The sequence below is a fragment of the Dermochelys coriacea genome, chromosome 3 (genome assembly GCF_009764565.3).
Source record: "Dermochelys coriacea isolate rDerCor1 chromosome 3, rDerCor1.pri.v4, whole genome shotgun sequence".
Lineage (NCBI taxonomy): Eukaryota > Metazoa > Chordata > Testudines > Dermochelyidae > Dermochelys > Dermochelys coriacea.
The window spans coordinates 158,801,390-158,814,337 of NC_050070.1; the positions used below are offsets into that span (position 1 = coordinate 158,801,390).

General features: G+C 41.3%; 1 protein-coding gene across 1 annotated transcript in view; it reads left to right on the forward strand.

Annotated features, from left to right (window-relative positions):
- Positions 1-872: 872 nt before the first annotated feature.
- The window catches only part of CDC42BPA (CDC42 binding protein kinase alpha), a 328,701-nt gene continuing 316,625 nt past the window's right edge, over positions 873-12,948 (forward strand). Inside the window, 1 exon segment of the mRNA XM_043511659.1 lies at positions 873-2,566. Within this exon segment, the coding sequence (XP_043367594.1) occupies positions 2,389-2,566 (178 nt within the window). The 5' untranslated portion in view covers positions 873-2,388.

The following is a 12,948-nucleotide window of genomic DNA, read 5'->3' on the forward strand; positions in this document are numbered from 1 at the left end:
TGTCACTGGAGGGACCTTACCTCTGGAACTCCAACAGAGCTACTTAGTTAGCCTTCCGAGAATAGTACAAGTTCACCTTTTCTGCTAAGCCTTTGCTGGAAGGGTCTAAACCCCAACAGTCTTTTCTTTTCCTTGCTTTTCTGACTTCTTGTGGAAAGGTGGTTAGTTTAAACTCTGTTTCTTGGAGATGACATTTATTTAACCCTCCTGCCCTTGGAGTTTCAATTAGATATTGCATTCTTCACATGGCATCTTTACACTGAATGGCATAGCCATGTGCTGTTAAACAGCTGCCATTTTCCACCCCAGAGATGGCTGAATTTCAGTGCTGAGGAAAGCGATCCCTGGTGCGTATTAGCTCGCATTGCACTGTGTGACCCTTTGGGGTGGAAGGTGTTGTGTATACATGTAGATGTTCTCACCATGAATGATCAGGTACACGTTAAGACTAAATTTGAAGTGTTTTGAGTGTAACAGGGTTAGTATTAGCACCTGAAGCATTTCTAATAACGAGGCACGGCTTCTAGTTAGACAAGTAGCATGCCTCTCACTGCCCTCTGGCCCCTCAGGTGAAACAGGGCATCGTTTATTTATTTTTTGGAGGAAGGGCGTAACTAGAGAAATGACAAAACTGCCACCAAGAGGACAATGAAAGAGCCCAGGTAGCAGCAAAGGGCAGGGACCATGGGGAGAGAAGTTAGGGAGCCAGTGGCGCAGCCGGGGCTAGGTGGGTCCCACGCCCACCGCTTTTTTGGGAGGGGGGGGCTAAGAGGAGAGGGGATGGGAAAGAAGTGACACAGCAGCAAGGGGGGGGGGCTCCATGCGGGGGTGAGCGAGGGAAGCCATCCAGCTCCACCAAGGAGAGACTAGGAGCTCGCAGCTCCTGCAGTAGCTCTCGGGGCGTTGCACCCTGGTCTCCCCTCCTTCCCCCCCCCCCACTCCCACAGTCCGCCTGTATCCCTGCATTCCCTGCTGCAGCAACGGCTCCCCCCCCCCCCCCGAATCCCATCAGTAGCAGCAGCAGCTCCCAGGCTCAGCGCCGCTCTCTGCAGCTGTGCTCCGCGGCTGCTCCGTCCGCTAGGGCTGGGGAGGCCGCCATGTTGGATCCTGAGAGCCCAGCCGCAGCGGCCGCCGCCGCCTGTGGGTGTGAGTGAGGGGGAGACCCGGGAGCCGGGCCGGCGAAGGGGGGGGGGCGCGTGTGGAGGAGCAGGAGCCGGCGGAGCGGAAAGCGGGGCGCAGGCTGTGAGCCCTCCCTGCTCCCCGCCGGAGGAAGATGCCCTTAGCCCGGTGGGGCGAAGCCGGGGCAGCATCTCTCCATCCCCTGGATTGAAAAGACCAGCAGCAGCACTTCCTAGCACCTGGGGGCCTTACATGCCCAGTATCTTCTAATCTCCTCCAGCAGGAGGGGGGGCGGCACCCCGCTCCCCAGGGCCGCCACCCGGCAGGAGGACACGCACAGACATGGGAAGGATTTGACAGGGTTATTAGCCTGCCCCCCACCTTCCCTGGGTGGTGCTGGTATTTCGGGGGCTGGTTAGCGCCCCACTCCACACACAGCAGAGAAGAAGGTGGGGGGGGATGAAGCCTTTTATTTTTGGGGATCACTGAAAAGCCTTAAAAGGAGACTCCTGGAGGAGGAGGAGAAAGGAAAAGCCTCCCTCAGACAGGACTTGGCTGAGCCCTGAGGAGAGGCTGCTTCCAGCGACTTGTTCCCCCCCCTTCTGAAGAAATTGCCACTGATGCATTTACCGAGTGGTGCTGGAGGAGGAGGAGGAGGTGGAGGTGGTGGGTATTTTGTAGCCCTTTCCCTCCCCTCCTCTATGCATTTAATTTTCTTCTTCCTTTTATATATTTTTCCTTCTGCTGCTCCTTCCTGGGAAGTGAATTGCTGATGCAAACTGAATGGGGCTTTTACACTTTAGTGATGCCGTGGGATTCTTTTCAGGATTATGTTGCATGATTTGAATTTTGAATGAAGGAGAAGACCTTTTTAAATATATAAATATATCTATTGCTCTATATATGATAAAATTTGGTGTCAGTCTTGGTTGAATTTCATTTTAATTATTATTATTTAAATGTCAAGAGTGACGATATATTTTTTTCTTTCTTTTTAAAAGTATTAAAATATTTTTTTTAGGATAACTTTTCATTCAAATGTGTATATACTGTATATGTGTGTGTATATTAGTGAAACTGACCGAGATTCAGTTTTCAGACTAGGAACACTGAGGTGGATTGTAAATTTAGCACCACCTTTGCTACATTGGCATTTGTTTTAAAAAATACGTTGTTGATTTTCTTTTTTAACAATTCATTTAAAAGTTAGTTTTTTTTAAAAAAATAATAATAATTAAAAAAGAAACCCCAATACAAACTGAAACAACCATGTCTGGAGAGGTGCGTTTGAGGCAGTTGGAACAGTTTATTTTGGATGGGCCAACTCGGACTAATGGGCAATGCTTCAGTGTGGAAACCTTGCTGGATATACTCATCTGCCTTTATGATGAATGTAATAATTCCCCCCTGAGGAGAGAGAAGAATATTCTTGAGTATCTAGAATGGGGTAAGTCTGAACATATTTATTTTGTTTGCATCCTTTACATGATCACATGTGCTTTGTAGTGTGTCACTACAGTATACATGTATAGCTGGGATCTGTTTATAGCCCATATTTTATTCAAGAGTCTTATAATATCTGTACTTTACAGTTTTTTACTCATATTTTATTGCAATAATTTCACATCAGTTATCACAGGTGAAGGATTCAATAAAGATGAGAATTCATCTTTTGACACCACCAGATTCTGGCATGTGGAGGTTTTTTTTTGTTTGTTTTAGGCCACCTAATGTAATTTTTTGCATTTGAAGCTTTTTAGGATGATGCTGGGTAGATCCCCTGATAGGAAAAAAGACAAGTGCACAGTTCTGTAACTTTTCTGTGCAATCAAATTTATGGTCTATTAAAGTAAAAAGCATTGATGGGGGGGGGAAGTCAACCTTCTTAAATGATGTATGCATTTGAAATGTCTGTTAAAATAGAGAAAATATGTCACCTGTTACCTAAGGTCATTGCTGACCTGAATATAATGCCTGGTTTCTGGTAGGGAAAATAAAGTTGGAAAGCAGAGTCAACTTGTCTTCTTTTTTTCTTGCTATTTTGAGATTTAGCACAATAATAGACTGCTAAGAATTTTTAATGAAATAGATTAATGATGATAATTAGTGGCTGAACTTTCCTGAATTCATGATAGGGCAGATTGTCCTGTTTTTCTTCTTCTAAATATAGATGTAGCACAGAAGATATAGTCTCACATAAGAATCCTGATGAGGACAGTTACTGTATGTGACCTTCAAGCTTCAAAGTCATGCTGTACTTTTAAATTGAATATAAAATCTTTATCATCTATATTTCACAAAATGTACATAAGCAGACTTCAGTCTTTAAGAACACCTTTCCAATCTTCATAATTAGCATTGTATATGTTAAACAGCTAGCTGGAGTCTTCATAATGAAGTCATTGAAGGAAGATTATTGTTGGGTCAGTTATCAAAAAATACTAAGCAGTTCTGCACTGTTTGCTAATTTTATTTGTGTGCTCTTTCCTATATTCATACTGACATCGAAAGAATATCTGACTCAATAATTGAAATTCTTGAACTCTTCATAATTATATTGGTCTTGTGCTTTTATTAACCTGAATAGCAAAATATAACACATTTTGACAAGCTGAAAAGGTAATTTTTTAATACTTTAAGAATTCATGCTCTAAAATTAGTACTGTGATAGATGTTTGCCATATTCTCTGACAGGGAATGTCTTTTAAAATTTAGTGGCTCCAAAGAAGTCTTACATTGGAGAATTTATTGTGCTAACAAGGGTTCATTGGTTCGGCAAGTTGATATCCTGTAAATAGGTTAAAGATATCAATGGGAGCGGGATAATGGAGTTTTTAGAACTTTCCACATTGATTGCTGGTACTTACATCATGCAGTGATAGTCACTTGACATCTGACTCTGTCATCCTAAGATTCTGACAGTGATGGCAGATTTTTACATTAAGTTTGTGTGGGATCTACTAGATTACTTTTAATAGTGCAAACACAAATCAAATGCTATTTTGGAAAGATAGCAATAAACACTCTTGTTTGCCTGTTTCTGGAACTAGTTTCTGCTTTACCACCCTTTTCTCCTCCTCTTGCAAGAGCTCCACGCCAGAGACTCTCTCCACTTGAGGGTGAATTTCTACATTGTTTATAGGCAAGGGTCTGCCATAGCACTTGCCATTCTGATTTTTAACTTGTAAATTTCAAATAGGTTTGTCAAGGGTTGGTTAAGAATGAAAAGTTGCAGCAGTGTCCTCTGATACTGAGGCACAAGGAAGGTGACTTATTGAATGAGGCCCTTACCCTGAAAACCCATACTCATGTGGGTAGTGCTTTCTCAAGCAAGTATTCCCACTAACTTCACTAATTACTCACATGAGTAAGGGTTTGCAGGGTTAGGTTGTTGTTGAGATGTCTCATTATATTTAGGTATTAGAATGTGTAATAAAGAGTTACTCGCTTCTTTTTTTTGTAAGATAGTCACACTCACACACTTATCAGTTCAGAAAAGGGACAGTGATAGTGGGTGGAGGTGGGGGCAGTTACACATGTATTTAATGTCAGAGGCACCACTGGGATAGTAGTCTGAGCATAGGGCTGGCAGCCAGGAAATCTCATTCTCCTTCTGGCTCTGTCAGTGACACATGCAAGTCATTTCACATCTCTGTCTCAGCTTCCCTGTTTTGTGGATGGGGAATATAATATCTACTTTTCTCCTGGGGAGTTGCAAGAGCTACAGTTTGTAAATCACTTAGAGCTACTCAGATAAAAAGTCTTAAACAAATGCAAAGCATTTCAATCTGTTTTTCATCAGTAGACTAAAATTGCTTAGGGGCCAGATCCTGCTTCCATTGGAAATGGGAGTAGAAATCCATTGGTAAAGAGCATTTTGCAAGATCGGGACGTATGGCCCTGTGACTTGTCCCATCAAAATTAGTGGGGCTACTCACGTTTATAAAGTTAAGCGCATGTGTATTGCAGAATCGAGACTTTGTATATTTTTAGCCTGTTATTGAGCACAAGCTAGGAATTAAGTTACAGTGTGTGTGTTGGTGGGGGGGAGAGGAATAGTCAGTGAACTTCCAGTTTTTATGCACTCCTGTAAGTTTAAAAACATGTGAATAGATTTTTGGCTTTTTGGAGAGGGTCGGGAGAAGAGTTGGGATTTTGGGTTTAAAAAAATTGCTTCAGGAATGAGTCTTTGTATCTTAAATTTCATGCCAGGTTGAATATTTATAGTGGCATTATAAACTCTTGGAAAAGGGTTAGGAGGAGGTTCAGAATGGAAAAGTTGACATAATCTTAGCAATAGCAGTATTACTACAGCTATATTTAGTTAAGAATGTTGATGTTCTTGTATTTAGCTAGTCATTGGATCTTTTAGGTCAGTTCTTTTGAAATATGTTATCTGTTCTTATTCAATACTATGATTACTTATAAAGTGAAGCAATGTAGCAATGATGGACATCTTAACCAGGTTTTTCAGCTTTCATTTTTGGATTGCTGTGGTGAATGTAACTTGCTAAACTGGAGGAGTGGATGCTAATTTCAATATAACAAGCATGTGTTTTATTTAGCTTTTCAACTTTTTTTCATCATGGTAAGAGACGTTAGAAGAACCTGAAGTATCAGGCTAATTATTTTTGATTTAAGAATCTGTTTTTGTTTTAAATCCTAGGTTAGACTTAAAATAAAACTTCTTTTCCCCATGTATTCATATTTTATCAATGATATGACATACAATGTAATATGGCTTGATTATATATTCATCATTTATTTCTGTCAGGTAATAAATACATTACATAACTCATTGATGGAAACGGTCAGCGTGAATGAGTTCTGAGAGTTAATCAGCATGAATGTTGGAAATAAATGATATAGCCAGACTTGGTCCCACTCTGTGTACTGTGTGTGCAAACCGGTTTTAGTTTTGATGGTCAATTGTATTTCTGGTTCAGAATAGAGAGATTCTCTAGTTGCAGCAACTGGAGACTGCCAGCAGGAGAGACTGAGAATGCTAGGCATGTTGTTTTTCTTTTCTACAACAGCATTGATTTTCATTGATGCTTGCAAGCCGGGGGATGCAGGCCAGGATGCAGGGGATTATAAGAAGAAAAATATAGTAAAGAGGAGGTGTTGATTTAAAAAAAAAATAATTCAGGTTTATAAATTTTTTTTGCTCTTCATTTTTTAAATACTTTCTTATAGTGAGATTGATTTCAAATAGTCTCAAGAAAAGTGAAGAGAGTCACATTGCTTGGGAAACTTTAATCTAGATCAAAGAAAGCCTTCCAAAATATACAGGAGGAGAAAAAAAGCACTAACAGAGGAATGAAGTAGATGACCGTGTAAAACTCTTTCATCTCTAACTTGTATGAGAAATATAAAATGACTTTCACTACCATTTTTTCCCCCTGTTTCTGATAGGTGAAGTTTACTTTCCTCACTTTATTTTTAATGCATGAAACAATTATGGGTTTTTGTGTGTCTCTTTTTTGTGTGTGCATCAGCATCATTGATGATGGCAGCCCAGTTTTTGGAGTGCAACTGTTGCCATTGAGACTGGAAGAGGGACATGTATCTTTTTTATTTTTTAGTCCTGTAAAAATAACAGTTCTGTAATTTACAATTGTTTGCTAAGACAATTTTAAAGATTTAAATTTCTGAATAGTTTAAGATAAATGCACACAGAAATATTAGAGAATGAATGGTTTGGTTTTAGCTTTAGTTTTTTAGATTTGTTTTTTAAAAAACAAACAAACCTACTCTCTGTCTCAGTTCAGTTGTTCAATCCTTTGTAGGTCATGGCAAAAATAACAGGAGTTGTCAGGTACAGTTTAGTCATGTATGTATAAGCAAACCTGATAATTCAAACAAAAAACCCCAAGAACATAAACCAAACAAACCCCTTAGTCAGACCTCACTTCTCTGCAAACACAGACTAGTTGAGCGTTTTAGTTAGGTCTTCTATTACTAAGAGTTCATTGTTTTTATAAAATATTCTCCAATATAATTGGTGGCATATAAGGTATTAGAAATAACTAAAAATAAATGATACTTTTCAAAATAAATTACATTCTCTCAGGAATTGTCCTAGTGTGTGTATGTTTATTCATTTAGGACCTAGTCTTTAGTCTAATTGAAATTAATAAAAATGTTGCTGTTAGCTTCAGTGACAGCAGGATTAGCTAAGAAGAGCTAAGGCTTCAGTTCGGCAAGGTAGTTAAACAGGTGAGGTGCCTACATTTAATCATGAGTAGTTGCATTGACTGGGGATAGGGGCTGAGTATGGGGGCTATCTGTGTGGAGCCCTTGCAGGATTGGAGCTTAATTCCCAAATTTCTGCAGCATAATTCCTAATGGGTCCCCTCACCAGTCATTCATATGGATTATCAAGGTTCAATTGTATTTGTTATACATTTGGAATTTCAAATGTCTCTTCTATTACTAAATAGAGGTTTCTGCCTTGCAGTTGTATCTTTTATCAGAGTAATTTGTGAATTTCTATACCAAATTATTTTGTATAAAATATAAGTGAATTTAGTACATGAAAGTGAGAACAATAATAGCAGCTTGAGCCATCTTATATTATAAACCGTGTAAGCACACCTTTCTAGCACACCTTTTTCTGTCTTGAGTATAGATTACCAATTATGGTAAACAAGGCAATAATTACTGTGTAGTCAAATGAACTGTGAGACTACCAAACTCATTTTACTTATCTTAATTTGGGATTTTAAGTCAATCTGCCAAAGAGTAATGTATTAACCCACTGAGCTGTCAGTCAGTTTCTTAAATATTCAAGCTCAAGGTATCCCAAGACTTTAATTTTTAGACTATCGTATTTGTTTAAAAAATCCCTCAGAATTTATGAGCATGTCATCTGCATTTGAAGCTATTCATGGGCTGCACCACTGGGCTCTTTTTGGAGCTTTTGTGTAGTTTGGGAGTGTAGACTGAAAGATTTTGAGAGCTGATTGTTTTGATTTGATTTGAAAGGAGTACAGTGCTGTTTGATGAATGAGAACAGCACACTAACATTTAGCACATCTTCAGGAATTAGGAATTCTTTTATTCCATGTGGAAGTTCTTAGCATGCTTTGGTTTAACAGAAATGAAAGGGAAAATATAATTATCTGAGATATTATGCTAACCGTGTTATAATCTTCATGCCCTGATTAATAAACTATTCAGGATTAAAACATTTTTCAGACTAAAGTGTTAATACATTATTTTATTTGTGGTATAAAATCATGATTTGATTTTTAAATATTCTGCTCGGACTGTTTAAAGATCTCTGTACAAATCCATAAACTCAATGTGAGGTAGGTGTAGTTTAATTTACAATGCAGTATATGTATCAAAATTAAACTCTTCTCCCTTCCCGCCACACGCTAAATATAAATTATACTAAACTACATCTTTTATATCCTATGGTACATAAATAATTCACAAAGATATAGTGCTATAAGGTTAATGAGTTTATTTGGCTCAATATATTAAATAATTTGGGCTGTGTTTTTCAGCAGACTGAGAGGCCCTTCCTCTTTCCTGTTTGCAGATACAATTTGCACTCACATATTGTCCCCTGCAATATGAAGTGCAGCTGCAAAAATGAGTAACTTCACTTCTAGCCACTTGATTTTCACCCATGGTTGGGTAGTTATAGGTGCAACTGTTCAAATTTGCTACTGCTATTCAGATGGAGGTGCAAAACTCCAAGCACAAAACGAATGGAGGCCCTTCTGCAAATTACCCCCTCCCTTGTCTTGTCTGATCTATTGATTGATTATTGATTTAGAATCCCCAAGTAACACTAAAATGTAGTAGGTTCTTGACCTAAGATTAGGCCCAGTATTATCAGTATTACTGCTTTGGGAACCCCACGGGGGCATGACGGTGACAATAACACTCACACTCAGGGAAAATCTTCTGTAATTGTAAAATTTTTATTATTAAAATGATTAGTCTAATAAATAAACCAATCCAGACAAGTAAACTGATGTAATACAACACTGTTAATACCGCCAGTACCATTATAGGCATATACTCACTGTATCCTTGGGAAGAGTTCTAAAAGTTGAGACAGATCATAGTCGGGCACGCCAATGAAGAACTCCCAATGGCAGTACCTGAGACCAGGGTGTTTTATAGACCTTGATGGTTCACAGGCATATGTATGCAAAACTCATCTCTCCTTTACCATATTTTAACTTGCTCACTCTCATAATGTTATCCTGTAGGTTAGTACAGTAATGAAGGTAAATTCATGAACATATATATCAGTTGTATTACCTGCGTTTAAGCATTTGCTAATGTTTCCTCCAAAAATACTCTTAAAACTGGTACATGTTGCCTTCTTGCAACACTTGTGACTGTTTATTGTTTTGTAACAAAGTCTTATGCCATCTTGTAACTTAAGGTCACTGTTTGTTTGCTTACTTATGCCAATGTATTGAGCAACTACTTTTACTCAGGCTGTAATGCCTTATACTTATGTTAACTGCTTAAGCTATTCTTACAGGTTTAGGCCTATAGGTCTCTTGTGTTCTGCTATCAATTTCTTATCCCTTTGTTTTATTATTACTTCTATAATTACTGTATGGCTATGCTTGTTTTTTAGAGAATGATCTATACATTAATGTTTACCTTGAGCAGGGGTGGCCAACCTGTGGCTCCAGAGCCGCATGCGGCTCTTCAGAAGTTAATATGCAGCTCCTGGCATAGACACTAATTCCGGGGCTGGGGATACAGGTGCCAATTTTCCTGTGTGCTGGAGGATGGTGCTCACTGCTCAACCCAACTCTGCCCAGGCCCTGCCCGTACTTCACCCATCCCCCCCAAAGCCCCTGCTCCTTCCTGCCCTCTTCCCTGAGCCTGCCACGCCCTCGCTCCTTCCCCTCCCCCCCCCCAGAGCCTCCTGCATGCCGCATGGGGAATGAGTGGGAGGCGCTGATCATCAGGGCTGCTGGCAGGTGGGGGGCAGCTGATCATAGAATCATAGAATATCAGGGTTAGAAGGGACCTCAGGAGGTCATCTAGTCCAACCCCCTGCTCAAAGCAGGAACAATCCCCAACTAAATCATCCCAGCCAGGGCTTTGTCAAGCCTGACCTCAAAAACTTCTAAGGAAGGAGATTCCACCACCTCCCTAGGTAACACATTCCAGTGTTTCACCACCCTCCTAGAGGAAAAAGTTTTTCCTAATATCCAACCTAAACCTCCCCCACTGCAACTTGAGACCATTACTCCTCGTTCTGTCATCTGCTACCACTGAGAACAGTCTAGATCCATCCTCTTTGGAACCCCCTTTCAGGTAGTTGAAAGCAGCTATCAAATCCCCCCTCGTTCTTCTCTTCCGCAGACTAAACAATCCCAGTTTCCTCAGCCTTTCCTCATAAGTCATGTGTTCCAGTCCTCTAATAATTTTTGTTGCCCTCCGCTGGATGTTTTCCAATTTTTCCTCATCCTTCTTGTAGTGTGGGGCCCAAACTGGACACAGTACTCCAGATGAGGCCTCACCAATGTCGAATAGAGGGGAACGATCATGTCCCTCGATCTGCTGGCAGTGCCCCTACTTATACATCCCAAAATGCCATTGGCCCTCTTGGCAACCACGGCACACTGTTGACTCATATCCAGCTTCTCATCCACTGTAACCCCTAGGTCCCTTTCTGCAGAACTGCTGTCTAGCCATTCGGTCCCTAGTCTGTAGCGGTGCATGGGATTCTTCCGTCCTAAGTGCAAGACTCTGCACTTGTCCTTGTTGAACCTCATCGGATTTCTTTTGGCCCAATCGTCTAATTTGTCTAGGGCCCTCTGTATCCTATCCCTACCCTCCAGCCTATCTACCTCTCCTCCCAGTTTAGTGTCATCTGCAAACTTGCTGAGGGTGCAATCCACACCATTCTCCAGATGATTAATGAAGGTATTGAACAAAACTGGCCCCAGAACTGACCCTTGGGACACTCCACTTGATACCGGCTGCCAACTAGACCTGGAGCCATTGATCACTATCTGTTGAGCCTGACAATCTAGCCAGCTTTCTGTCCACCTTATCGTCCATTCATCCTGCCCATACTTCTTTAACTTACTGGCAAGAATACTGTGGGAGACCGTGCCAAAAGCTTTGCTAAAGTCAAGGAACAACATGTTCACTGCTTTCCCCTCATCCACAGAGCCAGTTATCACGTCATAGAAGGCAATTAGGTTAGTCAGGCATGACTTGCCCTTGGTGAATCCATGCTGACTGTTCTGATCACTTTCCTCTCCTCTAAGTGCTTCAGAATTGATTCCTTGAGAACCTGCTCCATGATTTTTCCAGGGACTGAGGTGAGGCTGATTGGCCTGTAGTTCCCCGGATCCTCCTCCTTCCCTTTTTTAAAGATGGGCACTACATTAGCCTTTTTCCAGTCCTCCGGGACCTCCCCTGATCGCCATGAGTTTTCAAAGATAATGGCCAATGGTGCTGCAATCACATCCGCCAACTCCTTTAGCACTCTCAGATGCAGCGCATCCAGCCCCATGGACTTGTGCTCGTCCAGCTTTTCTAAATAGTCCTGAACCACTTCTTTCTTCGCAGAGGGCTGGTCACCTCCTCCCCATATTGTACTGCCCAGTGCAGCAGTCTGGGAGCTGACCTTGTTTGTGAAGACCGAGACAAAAAAAGCATTGAGTACATTAGCTTTTTCCACATCCTCTGTCGCTAGGTTGCCTCCCTCATTCAGTAAGGGGCCCACACTTTCCTTGACTTTCTTCTTGTTGCTAACATACCTGTAGAAACCCTTCTTGTTACTCTTAACATCTCTTGCTAGCTGCGCCTCCAGGTGTGATTTGGCCTTCCTGATTTCACTCCTGCATGCCCGAGCAAGATTTTTATACTCTTCCCTGGTCATTTGTCCAATCTTCCACTTCTTGTAAGCTTCTTTTTTGTGTTTAAGATCAGCAAGGATTTCACGGTTAAGCCAAGCTGGTCGCCTGCCATATTTACTATTCTTTCTACGCATCGGGATGGTTTGTCCCTGTAACATCAATAAGGATTCTTTAAAATACAGCCAGCTCTCCTGGACTCCTTTTCCCCCTCATGTTATTCTCCCAGGGGATCCTGCCCATCAGATCCCTGAGGTTGTCAAAGTCTGCTTTTCTGAAGTCCAGGGTCTGTATTCTGCTGCTCTCCTTTCTTCTCGGTGTCAGGATCCTGAAGTCGACCATCTCCTGGTCACTGCCTCCCAGGTTCCCATCCACTTTTGCTTCCCCTACTAATTCTTCCTGGTTTGTAAACAGCAGGCCAAGAAGAGCTCTGCCCCTAGTTGGTTCCTCTAGCACTTGCACCAGGAAATTGTCCCCTATACTTTCTAAAAATTTCCTGGATTGTCTGTGCACTGCTGTATTGCTCTGCCAGCAGATATCAAGGTGATTGAAGTCTCCCATGTCAACCAGGGTCTGCGATCTAGTAACTTCCATTAGTTGCTGGAAGAAAGCCTCGTCCACCTCATCCCCCTGATCTGGTGGTCTATAGCAGACTCCCACCACGACATCACCCTTGTTGCTCACGCTTCTAAACTTAATCCAGAGACACTCAGGTTTTTCTACAGTTTCATATCGGGGGGGTCGGGGGCTGCTGAGGTATTACTGTGGCTCTTTGGCAATGTACATAGGTAAATTCTGGCTCCATCTCACCCCTGACCTTGAGGCTAGTTCTTTTCATAGTATTAGCCAATATTTTAACATCCTGAATTGTATTTAAAAACCGCAGTAATCTATTTTGCCATAACTATGATCAATCTGTATAGGAAACATCCAGAAATAATTAGTTGCTGTTGCCAAGGAGCAAAACGTAGGT